Below are 26,062 nucleotides of genomic sequence, written 5' to 3' on the forward strand. Positions count from 1 at the left end.
TTATAAGCGAATTATTTGTTAGACGTCAGCATGATATTACAAAAACGTATAATGATTACATTATAAAACACTTCAATAGTATTATCAGTTATAGTGTGTGATAACATTGTGTGAGGGAACTCGACGTTTGCTGTACCACTGTTCACTCCAGAGCATATATGACAATACCCCTGCATCAATCAGAATGATTTTTTGCAGTGTTTCAAGAAATGATTTTACTTTGTTTGTCGCTTATAATTTATGAAACATTCAATGTTTTAAAAAGCGAATTTTCTGTATAAAGTCAATGATTATGTTGACTTTCGAATGCCAAACTTTCTACAGCCTTAAATACGCAAATGAAAGACCCCAAAACTTTACCAATACAGAACGAAATGTTTATGAAATTATAGCAAATCTATTGGTTAACAAATTTTTATTCTTTTTTGCAAAATAATGAACTTAAATATCTGACATTTTCTCCCTACCCAGTTTACCCCTATACATTTTTATGATGTGGACTGGTCATTATTATTGAATCGTAGGCAATTTGATTGGAGTAACTAAAATTACCTTTAAACTGGACACTGGACGAGTCAATGTTATGTTTTATCAATGAAAGTTAAGGTATGAAAGGTAAGAATTGCCACTTCTTCTATTTTCACAAAATTTTCCGAATACACAGTTGACAGATCATTTTTTAAAAGCCTATTGTGGAGATAAAAGAGAAAGTTTACAAATAAGACGTTTTGTTCCATTAAACAAGTCATTTTTTTAAAGAGAAATGCCGAATAGATTTTACGCACGACTACGGCAGGTAAATTATTATTTATCATAACAATAGCAATTTTTCAGTCTCATTAGAATATGTTAATTACAATAAATCCCAAACTTAAGAAGTAAGTAAATAAAGTCAAAATATGTCCGATCTGTCTATTTCTGTACATCAAAAGTCACTTTTCGGATATTGATTCATACAAAAAGTGGTAAACAATGAAGTTTTCCATTAAGTCATTGTCTTTGAAATAGTGATACTCTCTTTGGTTTAATTGTTTTATTTGAAAGTTCTACTCATTTCATTGTTATCTCTCTTTCTTTTAAACATATTGACACGCCTGCAGAAAAATACTTATTCAAAACTATGACTGAATTTTTGCCAACAACGCACTAATACAATTGCAAACATATTTGCAATATCATTTCTGGTAGCATCACTTTTAGTAAGAATGTTTAAATAAGAAGTACTGATTGAATTACTTTCTAGATTCTTGTTTGATTTAATTAACATACACTCAATGTTAACTCCTTTAATTCAAAACGTGGATAACGTGTTCAGTGATTAATGCAACTTACAAATAATTTACTGTGAAAATTCACCACATTCTTAGCATAAAATGTATACGCACGTGTCTTATCCTTGAGCATGTTGAGAGATCAATACATACAGATAAATTATTATAAAATTATAAAAAGTCTTATTGAATAATTTTAATGTAAAACAACAAAAATATCAAACTCCGTAGACAATTCGAAACAGAAAGTTCATAATCATATGAAACAAATTCAAATTTCAAACACATTAAATAAATAGATAACAACTGTCATATTGGTACAGGTATTTTGTGATGTAGACAACGGTGGATTAAATGATTTTCTGTTACTTTTGCAATAGTGATTTAGAAATATGCAACTCTTATTAAAGTATAACTAAGTTATGTTGCACACGATTTAAATTCAGAAAAAGCGCATCGGACGCATGGTCAATTCGTATTTAATTACATAATATAACTATGATCTTATTGGACTTAAATCAAGGCGTCTTATCAAATTATGCTGCTGCATATCTAACATAAGCGACATCTACGCGATAGTATTAATGTGTATGTGAAATATAGGGTAAAGAACATATGCATGTACAAACAGATTGAACAATGCTTCTTTTGTTATGGTCCGGAATAATACCTGCATGACGAAATTGACAGCTGAAATTGATTAAGGTGGTACCTAGCACTACAGGGAGATAACTCTGTAAAATCAGCAGAACGTTTTAATGACGTTGTGGTCATAAGGGAATATTAAAAGAGGGACGAAAGATACCAAAGGGACAGTCAAACTCATAAATCTAAAACAAACTGACAACGCCATGGCTAAACATGAAAAAGACGAACAGAAAAACAATAGTACACATGACACAACATAGAAAACTAGAGAATAAACAACACGAACCCCACCAAAAACTAGGGGTGATCTCAGGTGCTCCGGAAGGGTAAGCAGATCCTGCTCCACATGCGGCACCCGTCGTGTTGCTTATGTGATTACAAATCCGGTAAATTAAGCTTCTCAATGATCAAATTAAAATAAGTGTTTGTCAAACTGTTATATAACCAGTATAATTTTTCTGATTAAACGGTTGGTTCAAAAATTTTGAAATGTTTATATTTTTGTCAAAGGGCCGAAGTAAATACTGTGTTAAAATGTTAGGAATATTAAACGAACCAAATTAATTTTAGTTTAAGTGTTAGGTACCACCTTAAGTAAACATATTTAAGTTAAATATACGCACAATAAAAAACGTATTTTAAAGAACTAAATTCATATCAAATCACATATAACAAGAAGTAAAGACAATATAACAATAGTATTGTTTCAAAACGATCGTCATCTTTAAATACGAAATGGACAATAACAAGAAGGCTGTAGGCTGTTCTTTACTTTGATATCCCAATAACAGTGATCACAAATCTAAAATATATGTATAAATAACGATTTGATAAATTACAATTGTTTTTACCAAAACCTTTCTGATATTGATTTAATATTGTAGTGACAATAATAAAACAAAATAAAAATTACAAAACAAATGTCACTGGATTTATAGTCGTTTTGTTTGCTCAACTTTTTATTGTATATATCCGAGAATTCAGCATACTAAAAATATACATCTATAGACCTAACACAATCAACAGCACATTAAATAACCCACCATTTACATGTTTAGAAAGGCGGAATATGTTTCCTTCTTTTACCTCTTGTGAAACAATTAGCCTCCTGATTTTGAAAGCAGGCAGCACGGCATTAATCTGACAAGATTTTGCACTAATCCTTTCAATGAATTTTGTCCGGGGGACTTCAATAACATATACATTGCTGTCTTGTATTTTAACCTTGATGGAAGGATCACGGTTACAAATCATTAATCTTCAACTTCGTACTTTATTTGGCCATTTTAAATTGGTTTGGGATTCGAGCGTCACTGACGAGTCTTTTGAAGACGAAACGCGTGATGGCGTAAAAACATAGTTTAATCCTGGTAATTACGATGAGAATATTTTGATTTTTTGAAAAAAACTAAGGCATTTCTACCTCAGGAATAAATTATTTTAGCTGTATTTCGCAAAACTTTTAGGAGTTTTTGGTCCTCAATGCTTTTAAAATTCGTACTTTATTTGACCTTTTAAACATCTTTGGATTCGAGCGTCACCGATGAGTCTTTTGTAGACGAAACGCGCGTCTGGCGTAAATATAAAATTTTAATCCTGGTATCTATGGTGAGTTTATTATTTACATGTACATCTATCATTAAATAAAACTAAACTAAATACTCTGATCCATGATTTAAGTTTCTGAAAACAAGATAAGTTTTGTTATAACACTCGCCACTATTTGATTGACATCTTTTATTTACGAAAAGTGCAGGCAAGTTTAATCTTTGACAGTGTGACGTCGCGCATTTATGTTTAAAATAATATATACATCTTACTCATTAACATATCTAATCCACTCAAAGCTACGTTTTTCGCGAGGAAAACAATTTTTCGTCTTTATATGCATATGCGTCAAGATAAAACAATTACTTTTCAGCGTCATAAAAAAATGGAAGTCTTATTTCAATAAATATGTTATATCTTAGGAAACGTGTGTCGCCTAATGTTACACGTGTATCTTTGTCTTATTTCAAGTGTTAACTTACCATAGCCTTCTTCTTCGTATCTATTCTCATTACGCAGAAATTCATGCAAATCATCAATCGAAAAGTTGTGTCGTCCTATACATAAAAAGAAATTTATACTTCATGAAAAATTCCAGCAATTGCACACGTTAAGACATGTCGATTTGTAAAAAGTTCTCAGTCGACCAACTGGCAGCCAAGGAACTGAACGTTGAAGAGAGTGGCCTTTGTCGACATAACATAAACACATTTTAAATAGGAATTCATTTTAAGTAAAACCGTTAATAGAGCAAAGTATAATGACAAAAATGTGCATTCTACATTTGACATTTTATTTACCTTTTTTCAATTATCTACCAACGACACATTGTTTGGCAAATGTATTGACAAATACGACCACAAGTTAGTATTAATGAACCAAAACTATCAATTGTTTGAAACCATTGATTATATAAAGTTTGTGGTTTTTTTCATGTGGCACCTATATTGTCTTTTTTATTTGGTAAGATCGAAAACAAGTGACAGTAATGTCTTCAAATTCATTATGATATCCAGGCAAGGAAAAACACAAAAACAAATGAATATGTCGCATATACATGCATAAGCTCGTGTGTTTGACAGGGATTGCAATATACACGATTTAGGTCAAGGCAAGATTAATGTCTAATGGTTTTGTTGAGAAGTTATAACACAATTATAATCACCTATGTTTAATAATAATACAACTGATAACATATTTGCGTCATTTCATTCATTGATAAATTTCCTTAAACATATCCCTGTTCTATTCATTGCATTTTGAAATTACTTACTTGTTGAGGGTAAATGCTGAATTGCATTTTCGATTCTTTCTAGTATAAAACCTTTCTCAATCAGACTTGAAATTATACGATGTCTGGCAGTGTTCACATTTTGTTCTGCAAAATTGTATGATACATAATAAGTAACTATATTTTTATTTTTTATACTAAAGCCACTTTATTTTAAGAAATATTCACTTCCTTATGAAACAAAGAGAACCTTCAAATAACAATAACGATTCTTAAAAATTGAAGGAGTAAATAAACGTTGCATATATTGTTTTTTTTTATCTTTCCTCCAACTACTTGTTTCAAAAATCGGCCTCCTGACTAAAATTAAAAAAAAATTAAATAACACACTTGGTAATATTTAGTGCTATTTGCTCTCAAGTGCGAAGACATGATGCACCTTAAGATTAATGTTTATTGGTTACAAACCTACGCATCAAAACCATTTGAATTTTAAATTGTATGTATAAAAAAGAAGATGTGGTATGATTGCCAATGAGACAACTCTCCACAAGAGCCAAAATGACACTAAAAATAACAATTATAGGTACAATGTAAACATACAGCCTTCAACATACACATATTTGTTCTTGCTAATGATGTAGTGTTTACCGTTTTCAAGAAGAAGCATCTGACTTTCTGTAATTTCCTCAGGTGGACGTGTGTTGTGCCAATTGAGATGACTAAACGCATGGTCTCTAATGTCCGGGGAATGCGTATTTGAATGATAACGTTGTTGTAAGTTGTGTATTCTCAATTGGTTCTCCACAGTTATAATGTCTACATCATCACAACTGCTTTGTGCTGCAGTTGGAAATAAATCAGCATCCTCGACGTATTCGTTATCACCAACATTCGAAATTCCAGTTGTTGTACAATCATCAATATTCTCAATGCAATTTTCCAAAATTCTCCTTTCAAGTCTGGTTGTATGGTTTGATTCCATTTGTACTGTAGCTCCTGCAGTATTAGTAGGATTGAAGGTTCTTCGGTCAACATGTACAATATCGGATGTTCTTAGCAGTTCATTTTGAGCTGGGAAGATGTTGCTAACATGACTCAAAGATATTCTAGGGTGTTCATCTGGCAAACGACGTTGAACAAAGTCTTGTTCTGACACATCGGTGAAACTATGAGCACTGGAAATGATAATAGGGGCTGATGCAGTTGAAGATAGTGGGTTGCTTACAGCTGTAACTGAAGATGGTGCTGTCAAATGTCGTTCGGAGTGAGAGCTCATAGACATCTGACTATTGCCAGATCTTTCTCTTGAGGTAGAACGCAAGTCAACATAATCTGCTTCATCATGTGTAAAGGAGAACGGAGCAAGTTGTCGATTTCTTTCAAAATTACCGAAAGATGCAGAACTCAAAGACTGGTTAGCATTAGTGTGGTCTTCATATAAACAAAGGGAACTGTTTTCACTCTCAGCTATATCCGTCAGAACTGAAAAATAATTTAATGGTTCGGATTCTTCTAAATCTGGTAGTGATTCTAATTGAGTGTTGTTATTATAAACGGAATCTTGTTCGTTCGTTTCTACGGCGTTGTCGTTCCATGTGAATATAGGGACGACGCAAACAGTATATACACGTTGTAATAATGCAGTATTAGTTGTTGGTAGGCTACTGAATTCTTGTATTGGGATGGAAAAAAACACATAATCGTAATATCCCTTTTGGTAATTGAAGTGAATTACAATCTATAAGAAAAAACAGTTGGTGATTTTGTGAATCTCAAAACGAGCAGGGTTTATTGTTGTAGAATATGTGAATGTTATTGAGACACATTGTATATGATATTGTAGATTACAGAAACATGAAGATGCTGTTCTACTTATTATATTGATTTGAACCAAGGTTTTTTATTCAATTTTAATTACATCTATGGTTACAAATATCAATATTGTGTTTTTCAACTGTAAATTTAATAGTAATAGTAATATATGAAAACTACACAATAACAGTAAATCACGATAATACATAACATTATAGTTGCCGCGTTAGCAGAGCATGTAATTTGTTTCCTTAAAAAATTTATAAAGAGAATGCCGAAATATTGAAACAAAGAAGCTTGAAAATCAATATTTTTGTCGTAAGAGAATAGTTGGTTTGGTTGGGAAATGCTGAAGGGATTGAACCTAAAGTTTCCATACAATATGTGGTTTTATTCCAAATGAGACAACTCTCCACCAGGGACCAAATAACATCGACTTTAACAACAACTGCTAACTTTAGGCCTTCAACAATGATCACAATTCTTACCGCATTGTCAGTTATGAAAGTATAAACAATGACAAGTGTAAAACAATTTAAACGAGAAAACGAAAGCCCTAATTAATGTACAAAACATTGAACGAAATATGATTTACAGCAACAAACAACTACCACTGAATTACATACTCCTGACTTAGTACAGTCACATACAGAATGTTGCGGGGTTAAATACGCATGATGGAATCAACACCTTTCTTTAACTATTACTACAAGTATGTCCTGCTTGGAAACCAGTAAACTAAAGTCATGTCGTCTTTATTTATATACCGAACAACCTGATTGTTCTGTGTTGAAAACAATTTTTGAGTTTACTAAAACACAATTGACATGAGAGCAAATTTTGATTCGACATAATATCTGCTCAAACGGTCTATAATTTATTCGTCTAAACATGCTGTGTCAAATGGAGATTCAATATCATCTAACATATGAAAATGGCGAAAGGTACCACATGAATATTCAAACTCATTTCATATTTTGAAAGCTAAAGATTGTCATTTGGTTTACACGAATTCCACCAAAACTTTTGTGAACTCAGGTACCTGCCTCTCGTGTGGCATCAGTCGTGTTGCTCAAGTAAGACAACATTTCGTTATAAGTTTAATTTGATATAATAAAAAGTCAATTCGTGTCACTTTCCACTTTCTATGTTCATATATTTTTTTAAACGCGACATAGCTAAGATATTCCTGTGAGTGTATCTTACCTTGTACGTCTCTTTCATTCTGTCTGTCGTCTTCAAATTTCTTCCGGATTACGTGTAATGCTAATGAAAGATGGAAATCAAGTATAAGAATACTAAATATTGTTGAAATTTTGTTAACAGCCTCTAACAAAAGTCCAGGCGAAAGCCGATCCCTGCAAATGTGGGTACAATTTACAAAAAGAAACATGTACAAAAGAGACATAATATATATAATTAGGTGGTATAATTGCTAATAGGACACTTTTCAAATATATATAAAATGATTTGGATGTTAGTAACAATGAACAGACAAAGATATGACGTCTTTACGCTCAAACCGTTGTGTATAATATATACTGTTTGAAATTGTGATCATGGGAAACATAGTATACTAATTTGTTATTTTTTTGGGGGAAATGGCTTTAAACCATAAGTTCTTTTAGATCGGTTCTTAAATTTTTACACCTTGTTTTGTATTTTTATGATTGTTGAATATCTATAAATTCGTGTCCTTTACAACAACTTTATAACAGTTTGCAGTTAAATGATGACTCAATTAAAACATAAACGCCCATGGCACTTGATAAACACTTATCTGAACAATGTCTTTTCTGAGAAGTTTTGCTTAAATGAGAGTGTTTTTATTTTACAAAACCGTGACATGATTCAGCGATTCTTATCTGTATCATAAAGGCTATGATATATATATGGTTTGGTTTCATGTGTCGGATTCACAATCCGGTTTGTGACTCCTACCTGATGTGATTAAGGTTTTAGCAATACAACGGTGGAGAATCAACCCTTCCGGAAGTCTTAAGTTAGATCATCGTAGTTGCTTTTTCTATTGTTTTTATATCTCATTTTGAGATCACATGAGCTGAAAATTAAAACTATTCATTTGCAGATCATATATAAACACTAGAAAGCATTAAGTAAACGAGGTCAAAGTAAAAATAGAGTTCCGTTGATTACCACTCATGTGTATCTAGTGGTTAATGCGTTGGATACACAAGAAGAATTATCAATATATGTGTGTATCTAGTGGTTGATGCGTTGGATACACAAGAAGAATTATTAATACATGTGTGTATAAGAATACTTATATGTTGGCATAAACAATAAAATGATACATTGTTATTATCTATATTTCGTACTGACAACAACTGACATGAAACTGTATTTATGATACTGAAAGTAGCTTGATTACTTTCCGGGTTGTTTTTCATTGGTTTTCCCAGTTTGATAGTGTTCATGATAGTTGAATGTATTTGACGGAAATAGAAATTTGCTTCATAGAAAAGAGGTAAATGTTAAACGACCATCTATACAATACTCATAATAATATTTATTTTTTCAATTTAACGTATTAAATGAACAGATGAACATAAGTTTCATGTGGATACGAAACGCTTCATATAAATAATGTAAATGACAAACGTTTGTCTCGCACGTCTTAGTCATAACTTAAATGAAATATCGTTTAGATCCTGTTTGAATCAACATAGCCTTATAAGGAAAAAATCTAAATTTATTGTATGTTATTATTGCAAAACGTTTGAAAACACTAAAACAAAATGCTAACTACTCTACATATAATATTTGTTTACCTCAAAACAGCTTTCACAGTGATATTTATAAGTATAAATCCTAAGCACCTTGATTGCTGATTAACTGTTATTTAGTGTGCGTGCGCATAATAATTCTATTATTACAGTTAGTTTCAGGAAGTATTTGACAAATGTTTGATACATTTCATAATTCCTTAATGTTATAAATAGCTTTTTGTTTACCTTTCCAATTTCAATTTCAAAATGTTTGAAAGTTATATATAATATTTAATTGTTGTATATACTGTTTAATTTATTTCATTACCACAAACTACTTTAAACCTTCACTAAATTCCTCCCCTGATATAGATATTTATAGTGTTTGAGTTTGATTGTACATGTAGAAAATTTATTTCAAACGGGATAGTATATCCTCATTCCTACAGAGATGTTGTTTAAATAATCCAGGGAAAGATATTCTAAAAAGGTTACAAATTAATCCTTGTAGTTAGATCTTTGAATATTATTTTTATTGGCAATAATATTGACTGTTATCAGTAGAATAAAAGCAAATTAAATGTCATTGATATAGATATATGTACATTCATGGTTCTACATTATGTCGACATCTGTATCTTGGCATTGCATGAGGTCATGTTTTCTCAGATTTTTGATGATGCATTAAATTATTAACTATTTAGTCTTAGATGCATATTTTGTTAGTTTTTTTTACTGTAAAATAGCTGTCAGTAACTACAAGGACTCTCAGATCTGTAATGTTTTTAGTGTTGTTGGGATGTACAAGAACCTGTCTACGTCCACTCCGTTTTTTGATAGTTTTTTGTTCTACTGAGTAATACCTTTTTTCAGCTAATTTGATATATAATTTGTTGTACTGCTTCACCATTTTCCCAGGTATTTTAATGCTTTGCTAGACTTGGACTAAGACTATTATTTTGTTAATGAAAATAAAAATGATAAAAAAACAAACATTTCAAATCTACTATATTTATAACAGACATATGCCAAGAAAAATTGCGTCATATTCCTATTTGTTTTTTTCTTCTTACAGGACCTGAGGTTCATTTCATTTTTGTTTAAGAAAAAAAATGACACATTAAGTTGAGATGATGAATCTGAAGAAACCTGTAAATGCGCATAATTACTGAAACACACAGAAATGGCAAAAGGTGACCTTGACAACAGAAACAAAAAATTTCAAAACTTTGATTGTATAAAAGATACAACAATCAAAATACAGTACCTAAATTATGTTCGCTATAGCTTGTCTGTGGCTTGGTATATAATAAAAAAGTTGGTGTCTACAGAAACGACGTCGGCACTTAAATTGCTAAATGATATAGTTGGCACAATACTGGATCTGCAGTTTATGACAGGAAAATTAGGTGGAATTTATAGAGAATATATGATTACAGATGTAAGTATGAGTTGTGTTTGATTGGATGGTTTTTTTCATAAACCTTTTTATTCGTTTTCTATATTATTATATTTTTCTCAACTTTGAAACATTTTAATATAATGATACAAATAGTACGTGGTTATGTCTGAATGCCATATATACACTGTGAAACATCTATAGCTGATGAAACAATACTTATTGCGAAAAATGTTGTGAAACTGTTTTACAGAGATCTTTTTGATTGTCTATATCTTTTTTTCAGAATAAAAACGATATAACTCCTAAATATTCGAAGGAATTAGTAAAGTGTGACCCGGATTCAGGCAATATCAAAAACTTTGCAAAAGGTAACATTGAAGCATTTTTTTATTTTTTTGTTGTAAAAATATACTCTGACGTCTATTCGTCTGTAAGTTTAATACAAAGTAAAAACACAAAGAACAGCATGAATCCATATATTCGGAGGTCAGGTACATAAAACTGCTTTCAATTACGACAGGCACTTCCTCCGTATTGTCTTAAATAGAAAAAAAAATCAAAAGGAGCTTTGAAAATACATATTTCTTATAAGAAATGGAGGCATCACCATTGCAAAATGAATTCAAACTTAATAAATAAACTTGACATTTCATAAAACGAGCAAAGTTTATAGCCGACTATCATCAATGTTATTTTTTTAAAAACTGTAACAGTCATGTCTGTTTTAGTTGACAGCTTTGATATGAAGATGTGGTAGATTGCCAATAGAGCGGTATGGCGATGTCGTCCTCAACGTCGTCGTCCTCCTCCAAGAATATCAGAATACATTAACTATAAGTGTATGTGTATGAATATCTATAAAATTGAACGACAAGATTTTATACTACATGAAAAAGGTTGAGATTGGTTTTTTTATTATTAAAAACTTGGTAATTTGGGACCAAAATGGTGTCGAAAACATGCATTTTTCTTGTTTACGCACAACAAAATTAGTATCAGTATATATAGATCTCTGTGGATTTTCATACAAATAAAGGTTGGGAATTTTTAGTGTTTGGGGTAAATTTCAGAACGTGGTTGGTAACTTATTAATTCAAGCTAATTTGGGTCAAATATTGAGGGAAAAAATGAAACCAAACAAATTGTTCAGAGCGTTCATTTCAATTATCATATATTCATGTCATATCCACTTACTAAAACAATTCATTTGTTATAATCGTTCTATATGTTTCATCTGATAAAATATGAAAAACAAACTTAAATATTCTGATTGGAAATTGTGTATTCTATTGAAAGGAAAAGAAGTTATAGAATGTGTTCAAGATGATGTTGCAGAGTATTCAAAAAATGTAAGTTAATCTAGGATATTATAATTAGAAAGTTTTATGTATGTCTCTTTCGACACAAATATTTCTTTGATGACAATATATAATGTCTGAATATATACCTAGGATCAATCTTACGGGGCGCTGGATCATATATTCTAACATGACGTCCTCCTAACGTTTCACTGTACACTAAAAAAGATTACAAAAGTCTGAAAGGTTCAACATCACCTAACAAAAGTAAAATCATTTTGTTCACGGTAGTTGAACTTAAGCATCTGAGACATCATAGCATAACCTGACTAAAAAAAAGGCTCTTTTCATATTACAGTGCAAGCGTAGGTCTTAAATGAAATGATTTAAACGTCACAGAGTAAATCCACAAATATACTGACAGCATTAGTGACTTTATTTTCAAAGACCGTTTGAAATGATCATGAGTCTTTTTTTATTTCTGTCATTTTTTTTTGCAGGATCCTGGAGACGCAATAATTATTATAAGAATATGTTTAGACGACCCTGATTTTTTGTCGAATTTGTATAAAAACGGAAAAATACAAGTAAGGCACACAACACGGTCTTATTTTATGAATACAGAAGGGTTAGAGAATTTCTTAACGGGAAATGATATTGTTTTAGTTCTAGAGATTAACGTGTGTTGGATAATGAGCCAACATGAAGATCAAATGCGCCAATATTTAAGTGTAGCATCAAGCATGCTATTCGAAATAGATGTTCTTGAAATTTTCATCGAAACAAGTCGATCGAGTATTATATTGGGTACACTTTCCCTATGTCGTCCGATTTATACTTTCAATATCAATGGTAATCAATCGGTGAAGAAATATGAATATAGAAATGATAATTACATTTCACCAGAGTCAAATGGAAATCATCTCCAAGGAATTGGATATAAATCGAATAAAGATATACCAAAAGATTCAAGCAATAGTAATTCTCACAAGAGTAAAGACAGGGTTTTTGCTTCACATAATGGGCAACATAACAAAATAGGAACAAATAGAGTTCCAAACAGAAATTGTGTAGTAATTGGTAGTGCAAGTGACATAAAACTATATTTAGAAAATGCTCTTGAACAGGCAAAATTAAGCGGACTTTTAACTCCAACAAATCCCAACGGACCACATGTGCATTGGCCATCGGGACATCCCTTACTTCCGTTCAAAGTTCGATTCATAGAAGAACTGACATATGAAAATGAATATATGGAAAGACTTCAGTCATTCTTGTTAAAGAAAAATAAGCGAAAACGAAATTGGCCTGATGAAAACATAGTTCGACCCGAGCCTCTTGTAAATGCAGGCTTTAGCTATGAAGGCAACGACGATGAAGTTGTTTGTAAATCCTGTCGTTTCAAATCTAAAACAGACAATTGGTTAGATGATGATGACGATTATGCTATTAATATTCACCGACAAACACAGAATGATTGCGCCTTTTTAGGAATATCACGTGTGGCTCTGCAATCTAAATCTGTCGAAAAAGGCAATACAGTATCTCCACACTACATAACAAAAGAAGCTACGTTTGTTTTTCATTCAAATCCTTTAATGACAAACATCACAACAAACCCTCAAAGCGGCAACACATTTGTTCCAAATGAATTAGCTTTCAGTGACTGAATGATATTTCAAACAAAAACGGCTTTTATTCTATCTTATTGTATAAAATAGCTAGTTCCATTTTGTTTTGTTTTCTTTACATCTTAATCGGTTTTTGCAAATTGTATGTGATTGTGCTACGGATTTCCCTTCACATCCCCCCTTTTTTCCACGATTGCTTACATATTACTTTCATATTTTACGATATATTTAAAAAAAAAAGAGGGAAATCATCCAAACACAAACATTTCTGTTTATTTTCCTCGTGGTTAAATGTCTTACCTCAAAAGTGAATACATGTTTGACAATCGAAAAAAATACACGAAAGATGACTCTTTTGATATCTTAATATTTAAGAAACTCGATACAGTGGGAAAAATATATATATATATGGATAAGATAGTGAAAAAATCAAACCACCTGATTTCTGATGATGCAGTCGACTCATTAATATAGATTTGATAACCTTGTTCTTTGCAGATAACTCTTGTCATTAACCAGTACTGAACACCTTCCATCCTTTACGGGTAGACTTTACATAGATAAATAAAGTCGTATAAGATAAGAAAAATGAGTATGTTGAATTTGATGTATGCCTTTTTGTGATTCTTTGTTTCATATGTTGTTTTTATAGTGATTAAGATGATAACACAATATTGACTGCTGTACCCCTATTTTTGACATTTTTACTCTTTGAGTATGTTTGTTTTGTTCATACATCGTTGACAATGTAATGAAATTTGATGCGACTGTCATACAAGTGAGAGGTTTAGCTAGCTATAAAACCAGGTTCAATCCACCATTTTCTACATTAGAAAATGCCTGTACCAAGTCAGGAATATGACAGTTGTTATTCATTCGTTTGATGTGTTTGGACTTTTGATTTTGCCTTTTGATTTTTGATTTTCCTTTTTGAATTTTCCTACTTTTTATATTTTTGTGTTTTTACTTTTTTCCATTAATCATGTCAAGCAATAAAATTTGCAACAAATATAAGGGGAAAGTATCCATAATTCTCTCTTACTTTTATAACAGAAGGAGATGTGGTTTGAGACAACTATTCACCAGAGTTAAATAGACGTAGGTGTAAGCAGTTATATATATATATATCTTTATTCTGACAAACCTTCGTCAATACAATGGTATACAAAAGTTACATGTGATAAATAACACAATTATAAATTACGGAAAACATAATATGTACACTATTTACAAATATAAGTTGAATTTAGCCAGGAGAACACACACATGAATTAATATGCCTTATAAATGTACATAGCTTTTTTAAATATGATTGTTTTGCCATATTCATTACTTCCTTAAATTTATATTTGGATAATCAATATACCATTACTGTTTAGCGATATACTTTTGTCTTTCTATAGCCATAAATTTACACTTCATAACATAGTGGAATTCATCTCCAAGATCTTTTAAATCATATAGTTCGCATATTCTTTTATCTCTCTGAATTTTTTTCCATCTTCCACTTTCTATAGGTAATCTGTGGTTAATGAGTCTAAATTGACATAAAGTATAAATATCTCTAGGTTCCAAAGTGTCTAAATACTTTTCGAATCCGAAAAGTTCCTTAAAAAGGCGATAATTTAATGTTTTCGAGTTCGTTTGAATATCTGAGTACCATGTTTGTTTAAATTGATCTTGGAGAGATGTTCTTACAACAGTCTTTAACCAAATTTCATTTATACAAGTTTGGGTTAACCATACATACGATAAACCAGTTTCATTAAAAATATATTCTATACATTTCATCCAACAAAGTTTAACGTTATTTCCATGATATAAACTAAACATTAATTTGTATGCAATTGCTGATAATTTACTGGGTTTGCTAAAAATCAGTTTCGCCCAGTATGAAATCATGCGAACCTTGATATCTAAACTGATAGGATAACGTCCTAATTCTCCATATATATAACACAATTCGGGGTAGAAGATTTAAGATGGAGTAGAATTTTACAAAATTTCAAATGAACTCTTTCTAATATATCATTATTTCCAAATCCCCAAATTTCACAGCCGTAAAGTAAAACAGGTTTAACCAATTTATCAAATAAATCTAATTGGCAGCTTATGGATAACCCATGCTTTCTCCCCTTTTTGATAACTTCATACATGGCTCTCGTCGCTTTTTCTGCGAGATGCTTCTTGTTTGCTTTAAATGAGCCATTTTTTGAAAAATAAATCACAAGATAATTAAACTCATTTCCAATTTCTAAATCAGAATTACCAAATTGAAAATTAAATTTAAGATTAGCAGGTTGTCTACCACTGCAAAAAATCATGATTTAAGTCCTATCTACATTGACTTTCATTTTCCAAACATAACAATATGATTCGAACTTTTCTAATAACAAATTAAGTTCTGTGGCTGATTCAGCCATTAATACAGTATCGTCTGCGTAAAGAATTGCAAACAGTTTAACATATATATCTTGTTCATTTCTAGGGCATCTGATATAGGTTTTAAGCCTATCAAATTCCCTTTACAAAAGAAATCTTCCAAATCGTTCAAAAAAAGCGAAAAAAGAAAAGGAGATAAATTCTCCACTTGGCGTAGACCAATGTTACTTGGAAAATAATCAGATTTTTCACCATTGTAGGACAAGCATGATTTAATATCAGCATACATGTTATGAATAATTTTATACATATAACCATTAATGTTATTTACTAGCATCTTATACCAAAAAGCATCTCTAGTCACTGTGTCAAATGCTTTCTCATCGACATAATCGACATAAGCACAGAATATTTTTTTCTTTTTTAATTTCAAAATTTCAAAAAAAGAGTGTAATGTAAAGATACAATCACAAGTTGAGTAACCATTTCGAAATCCACACTGATTTTCATTGAGAAGTAAAACTTCGTCAGAGAACTTTGAAAGTCTATTACTTAAAATAGCTGTAAATAATTTACCCATACAACTGACAATAGTTATGGGTCTATAGTTTTTAGGATCAAACTTATTGCCTTTGTTTTTTTGTAAATGGCTTGATCGTTCCAATCACCCAAGATACTGGTACTATTCCAGTTTTAAAAATCAAGTTAAACAATGCAGCATAAACATCAATAAAAAAATCGCCAGAAGTCTTAATATATTCGTTAATAATCATATCATCACCACAAGCTTTGTTATTTTTTAAATTCTTAATACATTTTAATATTTATTCTTCCGTGATTGGACTATTCAAATTATCATTCAGTTCACTCTTCAAATTTGTATCATTATTTGGCAAGTCAATTGGATCTGAGATAACCTGAGTTTAGCTCTTTGAAAAAATTGAGTAAATCCTCAAAATTAATATTTGTTTTTTTTAATGTTCGTGTTGGTTCAAAATTTTCCAATACTCTTTGGTGTTTTGAGATCTAAGATTTTTTAATTTTCGAGTCATATCTTTTTTATGTTTTTTAATAGCCTTGTCCATGACCTTTTTATATCTTTTCTCAGATTCTTTAATTTTATTAGATAATAAAGGCGAAGGCCTCGTCTTCAGTTAGCGCTTTAATTTCCTATAATTCTGTCTCTCAAATTTACACTCAAGGTTAAACCAATATTTATCTCCCTTGTTTTTGTATGCTCGTTTTTTCGGCTTGTCTGATCTTGTTCATAAAGTTTCCCTTGCGGATTCTATTAGGATTAATCCGATCTCATCCACAAAAGAGTTTATCATGTCATCATTAATACTTTCCAAATTTACATTTACTAAATCATGTAATAAACTGTAGTTTTTTCAAATTTAAATTCTCTCTAAATTCAGGTTTCTTTTCGTGATCCCATTAATTAACTTTTTTATTTGATTAACTAGTAAAATTATTCTGTTCAATGCTTCCTTTTACAGATTGATTACAAAAAATATGGAACGCTTCACGAATTTGCGTGTAACTGTATATACGACCTTCATCAATGAGAAAATACAATAAGTTAAATATTACGCATATAAAGCTGGGGTCATACATTCACGATTTTTACTACCGTCCTTGACAGGACCATTCCCGATTAAAAAAAAATATAAGTCTGATCAAGATCCTGTGAATCGTGGATGGAAATTCAAACTTAAATTAAAATTTGTAAAAAAAATAATTTCATCACGACAACAATCAGATAGTGTTCAGGAAGCGTCAATATTATACCGTTTCTAAGCGATTTAGTCCCGATATTCCCGTTCTGAATCAGCATCTTAAGCTGGGGTCACACATTCACGATTTTTACTACCGTTCTTGACAGGACCATTCCCGATTAAAATTTATTAAAAGTCTGATCAAGATCCTGTGAATCGTGGATGGAAATTCAAACTTAAATTAAAATTTGTAAAAAAAATAATTTGATCACGACAACAATCAGATAGTGTTCAGGAAGCAACGATATTCAACCGTTTCTAAGCGAATAAGTCCCGATAATCCCGTTCTGAATCCGCTTCTAATCCGATTTGTATTTTTCGCCAGGTAAAATTCGACCGAGTCTGTCACGACTGCGTCCCGACTCTACCGAATGTAATCCGACTGAGATCAGACAGTGACCAGACTGTGAACCGACGCTGACGGAAGTTATTTGTTCGAAAACTGTCGGCATATTCGGGATGACCAGGTACTGTCGGAACGTAATCCTATCACGGTCCGCTCTATCGCATTGCAAACGGCTTTGACTGGTCTCAGTCGTATTGTATTCTGTAGTTGTCGGGACTCTGACGTGGGTATCGTTGACGAATTTCGTATTAATAACGGGACTGTTTCGGAACGGTTTCGGCAAAAAACGGTTCGCAATCGACAAGATCTGGATGCAATCTGGACTCAATCGGCAGAAAAACAGCTATGAAAAATTACTCCGGATCATTCCCGTTTCATAGGACACCGTCCAGAATACACAAGACATTGTTCGGAATTCGATCCGATACAGCAGAATCTGTCACGACATAGCCACGATTGTAATCCGATTAGACAAAATCGGCTAAGTTGCCCCGAATGTTACGGGACGCACCTAACTGTCGGGATGCTTTGCCGAACTATTCGGACCCTTCCCGATCCGTAGGAATCTGTTACGAACTAAAACGAATGCGTTCAGACAATGATAGGACATTCCAGATAATTGAGGATACCAATCCGACTTTTTCACTTTTCATATCGTATTGCTGTCTGATCTCAAACGGGAGCAATAATCGGCAATGTGTGAACCCCGCATTATCCGATTTGTATTTTTCGCCAGGTAAAATTCGACCGAGTCTGTCACGACTGCGTCCCGACTCTACCGAATGTAATCCGACAAAGATCAGACAGCGACCAGACAGTGAACCGACGCTGACGGAAGTAATTCCGATCGAAAACTGTCGGCATATTCGGGATGATCAGGTACTGTCGGAACGTAATCCTATCATGATCCGCTATATCGCATTGCACACGGCTTTGTCTGGTCTCAGTCGTATTGTATTCTGTAATTGTCGGTACTCGGACGTGGGTATCATTGACGAATTTCGTTTTGATAACGGGACTGTTTCGGAACGGTTTCGGCAAAAAACGGTTCGCAATCGACAAGATCTGGATGCAATCTGGACTCAATCGGCAGAGAAAAAGCTATGGAAAATTACTCCAGATCATTCCCGTTCCACAGGACACCGTCCAGAATACACAAGACATTGTTCGGAATTCGATCCGATACAGCAGAATCTGTCACGACATAGCCACGATAGTAATCCGACTAGACAAATTCGGCTGAGTTGCCACGAATGTTACGGGACGCACCTAACTGTTGGGGTGCTTTGCAGAACTATTCGGAACCTTCCCGACCCGTAGGAATCTGTTACGAATTAAAACGACTGCGTTCAGACAATGATAGAACATTCCAGATAGATGAGGATACTAATCCGACTTTTTCACTTTTCGTGTCGTAATGTGGTCTGATCTCAAACGGGAGCAATAATCGGCAATGTGTGAACCCCGCATTAGTCTTTATATTTGGCATAATTTTGGGAAGTGGGAAACAAATTTCTAAATCCGGTGATTTTATTAATTCTATAAAATATAAAATGCATTTAAACGTTCTCAATGGGGAATTTCTTTGGTATGCCCTAAAAGAGTAGATAAATATTGAGTAACTGTATTGTTTATCCCCCGTAATGAGTTTTGTTGCAACCTCGAGGGCCACTTTCTATATACAATTTATAATATATATACCGATTTTCAGAAAGTCATAAATCATATTTCTATTGGTAGCAATTTTTGTCAAACAATAGATATATCAATAGATCAACATATCTTTTTGAAATAGAACGCATTTTCATGTCATACGAAAAGGTCAAAATTTAGACAATGACCGTGAATATATATGAATGTGGGATTTTTTTTTTATGAAAATCTTACAAAATATAAAGCCTCATCCCAGCGTGCATCCAATTACCCTCAACCTTTTTGTTAGACGAGTGTCGACAAAACGAACACAATTTGTACCAAAGATTTCTTCTAAGCAATACCTGAAAAATAGATTTGACATTCCACAGATCACTCATGTCTTTAGTAAATAAATTATACGGAAAATATGCAACTAATGGACGTGCAATTTTGATGTACATATATACGGAAAATAATACAGCGAGAGAAATAGTTGCATTTAGAAAAGTTCCTTTATAGATATAAGGTGTGGTATGAGTGCCAATAAGACAACTCTCCATCCAAGACACAATTTGTAAAAGTGAACCAATATATAGAGAATAATACATGGCAAAATCCGTATCATATGTCGTATCATCCCGAGACGTCAATATCAGCCCTCGGGCCCTTAGGCCCGAGGGATGATATTGGTCGAGGGTGATACGGCATGTGATACGGATTTTGCCATGTATTATACGCTTTATCATATATTTCAACAGAAGAGTTTTATATTATATGAACTGTTTTCTGATCCATAGCACTGGGTTACCTTCAGTTCTGCTTTTGTCTTGTTTCAAAGCTTTAAAATAACTGCTCAATTATTTATACGAAGCACCTAGGTTACCTTACAATCTGTTGTTTTGAAAATATTTTGTTTATTATTGTATTATTGAGTGTTTTGTATTTTTTATAGTTGCATTTAGTGTGCCAAAAAAATTGTTGTAAAAACTTGATGTTCGTGACGTTACATACCAAACAATGACGTCATTAAAAAATTGACCTATTTTTAAAAAAAAAAAATTTTTAATATTTAAAAAAAAAAAAAAAAATTTTAATAGAAAAAAAATTCTTAAGCAAAAAAAAACCCCAAAAAACTGACTTAAGTTTAAAAAAAAAAAAAAAAAAAAAAGGTATGCGATACGGGTTTACCATGCGATACGGGGTATGCGATACGGGTTTAGCCATGCGATACGGGATATGCGATACAGGGTAGGTGATACAGACTGGAAAAAAGAACCTTTATTAGATATACAAAATAGCTGTATTTTGTACTAAATATATGATAAAGGTCAATATACGATCATCGATACGAAGCCTTGGCTCACACAGAACAGCACACTATAAATTGGTCCCAAAAAATGCCGCCAAAAAGAATAATATACACACTGTCAGGCAATTAAAAATAATTGTGTTGTAAGGTATAATACAGTATAAAAGGAAAACGGATACATTTTTTTACAATATTTATAATTTTGTTGTTCATAGTACCAGCACATAAGTGAAAACTTATAGTCATACCAAACACTTACCAAAAGCTGTATATACTAAATTAAAGAGACTAGACATGAAACTAATCTGCATGGCTATATCATTATATAAAACAGGCAAACTTACTTTTGTAAACTGAATTATCACTTATTTGTTGTGAATGCCCTAGGTTTTGAATATGCAATAACCTAAAATTGCCCGGGGCAAAAAAGAGTATATTGATAAAGGGGCGTATGACATTTGCGCCGATTTCGAAATTTTTCATTCTTTCATTTGCGCCGATTTCATTTTTTCATTTGCGCCGATTTAGATTTTCTCCTAATTGGAGTTACAGGTAAGTTACAGGTTATACTTTTACATGTAATATTCCGGGGAATACAAAGAAAGCCACAACAAAAGATAGAATACTAAAGTGAACTAACCTTTTGCAGGCAACTAAAGCTAGTATATTTAATATAGGAGGTACAGACCCAATTTGCCTGCTATGCAAACTTGAGGAAGAATACCTTCAACATTTTCTCACTAGATGTCCATTTCTATGCCCCATTAAATCAGCGAAAAACTAATTTTCAAACTAGGGAAACATTAAGCCAATTAATTGTTGACTGCAGAAAACTAGTGGGTTCTACACTTTAAAACGACAGTAACTTCTTAAATGGGACGAAACGGTTTCTATAGATGTGTGTGATAAATGACATCAACAGAGGGTTACTCAGAGCAATGCTCTATCATTATGAAAACTCATCATTCATTACATGGAATTGAAGTTTTTTCGATACTTTTCAGAGTTCAAAACAGTTATATCCATGTTATGATTGATAATTCATAACATTTGTACAACTGTCTAACAAAAAGAGGTCTTCAATGATATATAAAATTAAGAGTTGTCTCGTCACACTCGTACCACATCTTCTTATATCTATTCACCTGTAAATTACCTGTAATTTACCTGTTAAAAAATTGGCGCAATTGAAAAAAAAATCGGCGCAAATGAAATGCAGATCGGCGCAAATGCAAAACGCCGTGATAAAGAGTATATATTTATGTTGTGTTATGATTGAATTTTTTTTTCTCTTTCCTGCAAAATTAAGGGACTTTTCATTTTTTGCCTGGGGGGTGGGGCTGGTCATTTTGAAATCAGACATACAAAACCTTTTGATCCCCCTATAATTTTTTACTATTTTTATTTGATCCCCAGTAAAAAAACATTAAAATAAAATTGATCCCCCCTCTTTTAAACATGCCAAAATTTTGATATGCAAAACACATTAACATGTTATTTCACGAAAGTATTGAAAATGAAATATTCTCAGTGGATTGAGTCAAAAAACATATTTGAGTCACTTATTATTTGGATTATGAAGCACCTATGCAGCTGTCTACATCACCAAATGTTTACTTTTGCGATGTCTTACTTAACTGTATATGAATGGTGCTAAAATATATTTCGATTTGACAGTTGCAATGTTCTTCTTGACATGTTGACTCTTGAAGTATGTGAAATACTTATTTCCATGTGTAAAAAATATTGATCCCCCCACTTTGAATTTATAAAAAAAAATGAACCCCCCTTTTCCACACACAGAAAAAAATTTGATCCCCCCTGTATTTTGACCAGCCCCCCCCCCCCCCCCCCCCCTTTCCCAGATAAATAATAAGTCCCTAATTAATTTATAATATGTGATAAATAGATTATAACATGTCTTTTTTCAATATTGGCCCTGGTATCATCCATCGGCTAACATGGCTAAAGCCGCGAGGCCGATATGGGAGTCTCTGAATGATACCAAGGCCAATATGGAAGAGGGCATATGTTATAATCTATACTTATGTACTTTTTATACTGAGTGATACGGTGCTTTTTGTCCGCAATTTGCCTTTTGCCCGCTTTTGCTTTTTGTCCGACAATTTTGCTTTTTGCCCGACACTTTTGCTTTTTGTCCGTTGCTTTTTGTCCGTTTTTCCTTTTGTCCGATAATTTTGCGTTTTGTCCGACACTTTTACTTTTTGTCCGTTGCTTTTCGTCCGTTTTGCTTTTTGTCCGATAATTTTGCTTTTTGTCCGACACTTTTGTTTTTTGTCCGTTGCTTTTGGTCCGTTTTGCTTTTTGTCCGCTGATTTTGCTTTATGTCGGATATAAAAACGTCTATATTTTTGCATGTTTTACATTTTGTATTTTGAACTTCGAAAAATCATCATTAGGTTATCTTATTATAAAATAAATATGTCTGATTACCTCGCCTACAAACCAAGATGACCAACATGACTGAAATAGAACATTCGGGATAAAATTAAAGTTTTGTGTATTATTTTGAAAACCATTAAAAAGAGAGAAAATCTGACAACAGCAAGATGTAGAGCTCTACCAATTGTCAAAACTGTCAGATGACGTCCCAAATTGGTTTTCATTCTTTAACTATAGTTCGCCCCAACCCAATGTTATGGAACTAAAACGCAATGCTTATTACCACACATCCCAGACCAAGTTTGAATTTTGATGGCGTCCCTTTTACTGCTCTACAGTTTGGTAATGGAAAAAAAACTGCTGAACTTTTTATATCCGTTCTTTAACTGCAGTTTGCCTTAAAAAAATGGCATGAAGCTTATATGCAATGAGTATACCACAAAACACAGGTCAAGTGTGAATTTTGATGGCCGCCCTTTTCCCCTCATGTCCTATGTAAATACGGAAAATACTGACTTTATCGAATGTGTTTCTTTACTTGATATAAAAGGAAGATGTGGTATGCTTGACAATGAAACAACTCTCTTCATGAGACTGAATGACACAGACACAAAAATAGGTCCAGGTACGGCCTTCAACAATGAGCAAAGGCCATACCGCATAGTCAGCTATTAAAGGCCACGAATTTACAATGCAAATTTTATGAAATGTATAAACATTACTTATTACAACAGAAGTTAGATTTTTTCCGGCTTAAATACAAAATTGGAATATTCCATGTAGAATCCTTCAGAAAATGCACGGTTTTAGAGTTACCTCCCCTTAAAATGCCAATTTTTTTTTTTGGAAAACAACCAAAACAATAATCATTTGCAAAAATATTAAAATTTATAAGTTATACTCTTATAAATTGGTTCTTAAAAATGAAAATTCACATTAAATATCTGCATTTCTGCATAAAATTTTGCTGACTTGATAGAAAACCTGGAACTTTGGTTTTCTTTGTTTTACAATCCAAGACGGAGGAAGACACCCATACCACCTGACATAGTTTAAATTTCAGTATTCAAATTGAAAAGTGAATAATGAAATAGAATAATATTATTTGTCATTGACTGTAAACACTTTAGTTTGTAATTTTCGTATGATCTAACTAATTTTCAAATTAATATACAATTTTGTAAGAAATAAATCAAAACACTATGTGTTTCACAAGATCTTTGCTATTCTAAATCCTCTGATTTCAAATATACATGAAGCATGTCGATTGTGTCGCAATGACCATTAGAGGGGTTACGGGGGACTTAAATGCCAAAATACGTGTGAAATTAAGAAATAGTCAATTTTGAATAATGAAATGAATATTTTGAAGAATGGAAAGGACTGCTGCGACCCTTTAGCCCCTTTAACAGATATACCTTATGGCTCTTTCGAAAACTTAACATATTGCTATCTTATGCGTAATTCGAATTTGATACGCATTAACTAATTCGAATTAGTTTAATTCGCATTCGAAACGTTTTACGTCGTAACGTCAATTCTAATTCGAATTACAAAGCGCGTCAAATTCGCTAGACTGTCCAAACGACGTTTACTTTTAAATTCGTATTCACAAAAGCGTATTTTTAATGCGAATCGGATAATTCGAATTAGCTTATTCGAATCTAATTCGAATCAATTCGAATTAAAAAAAAAGAAGAGTGTGTGAACGCTATTTGCGAATTCGATTCGCATTCGATTCGAATTCAATTCGAATTAAATGTCCGTGTGAACGAGGCATTATATGTAATTCAAAAGCGTACCAACAGAGAAACAATTGGTAAACATGTAGATGCATGTACATGTAGCCTATATTGTTATTTTGTTTAGTTTATATGGTTACATTTCTGACATCAGACTCATACTTCTCTTGAACTGAATTTTAAATGTGCGTATTGTTATGCGTTTACTTTTCTACATTGGCTAGCGGTATAGGGAGAGGGTTGAGATCTCATAAACATGTTTAACCCAACGCATTTTGTCGCCCTGTCCTAAGTCGGTAATGACGACTACAGTATTAAAGACATGTATCCTGTTGAACTTACTTTAAATAAAGCTAATACCAACAATGACCACTGTCTTTTCCTCGATCTTGATATCTATATCAGTAGTAGGGAGAGGGATCTTTTATGCACCCCAAAAAAGCGTGGCGGCTGTGGCGCATCTAAATATGGTCAAACCCCGTCTCCGGAAGTGACGTCACGGGTGAAAGATTAAACAATGAATCACGACTAGGGACGCTGGAAGTCCTAATAAGGCCATGACGCTCGTAACCTATGACTCATACCATGCCAGCTTACCAACGACGGATTCAGACTGATCGTCTCAGTCTTGTAGGATCCGTCCTCATGAACGCACGCGAGAAAAGGATACTGGACAAACATTTCCTTCCTCTGGTGACCGAAACGCCAGTCGAAGAAATCGTGTCATACTTACAAGAGGAGTGCATCCTCTCTAACGACCACGTTGAAGATATCTTGTTTTCAAAATACACAAAAGAATAAAGTCTACCAACTGTTGACGATTTTGATGAGAAGGCGACCGTCGGTTTTTGGTGCCTTCATCGAAGCGCTTAGATCGAGCGATTGATTGTACTT

General features: G+C 32.7%; 2 protein-coding genes across 2 annotated transcripts; one reads left to right on the forward strand and one right to left on the reverse strand.

Moving 5' to 3' along the window:
- Positions 1–1,400: 1,400 nt before the first annotated feature.
- LOC134686535 (uncharacterized) lies at positions 1,401–7,801 on the reverse strand. Its single transcript, XM_063546202.1, has 5 exons — positions 7,720–7,801; positions 5,350–6,439; positions 4,741–4,845; positions 3,950–4,024; positions 1,401–2,721 (listed from the first exon to the last, which is right to left on the reverse strand). Exons 1-5 carry the CDS (start codon positions 7,735–7,737, stop codon positions 2,714–2,716), a joined length of 1,296 nt encoding a protein of 431 aa, XP_063402272.1. The 5' UTR covers positions 7,738–7,801; the 3' UTR covers positions 1,401–2,713.
- Positions 7,802–8,940: 1,139 nt separating this feature from the next.
- LOC134686536 (uncharacterized) lies at positions 8,941–13,657 on the forward strand. The gene is made up of 5 exons (XM_063546203.1): positions 8,941–9,001; positions 10,318–10,683; positions 10,928–11,012; positions 11,941–11,993; positions 12,443–13,657. The coding sequence occupies exons 2-5, from the start codon at positions 10,426–10,428 to the stop codon at positions 13,610–13,612; spliced, it is 1,566 nt and encodes a 521-aa protein (XP_063402273.1). The 5' UTR covers positions 8,941–9,001; positions 10,318–10,425; the 3' UTR covers positions 13,613–13,657.
- The last annotated feature ends 12,405 nt before the right edge of the window (positions 13,658–26,062 follow it).

Source organism: Mytilus trossulus, chromosome 10, assembly GCF_036588685.1.
Source record: "Mytilus trossulus isolate FHL-02 chromosome 10, PNRI_Mtr1.1.1.hap1, whole genome shotgun sequence".
In the NCBI taxonomy this organism is placed as follows: Eukaryota; Metazoa; Mollusca; class Bivalvia; order Mytilida; family Mytilidae; genus Mytilus; species Mytilus trossulus.

Bases quoted from the DNA above. Each gene is read 5' to 3' on its own strand.
- LOC134686535 (XM_063546202.1), bottom strand. The intron at 4,846-5,349 runs GTAAACACTACA...ACAATTTTGCAG, and splicing joins GATGCTTCTTCTTGAAAACG to AACAAAATGTGAACACTGCC. The intron at 4,025-4,740 runs GTAAGTAATTTC...TTTTATGTATAG, and splicing joins TCAGCATTTACCCTCAACAA to GACGACACAACTTTTCGATT.
- LOC134686536 (XM_063546203.1), top strand. From the start codon at position 10,426: ATGGCAAAAGGTGACCTTGACAACAGAAACAAAAAATTTCAAAACTTT. The intron at 11,013-11,940 runs GTAACATTGAAG...TTCTATTGAAAG, and splicing joins TATCAAAAACTTTGCAAAAG to GAAAAGAAGTTATAGAATGT. The intron at 11,994-12,442 runs GTAAGTTAATCT...TTTTTTTTGCAG, and splicing joins TTGCAGAGTATTCAAAAAAT to GATCCTGGAGACGCAATAAT.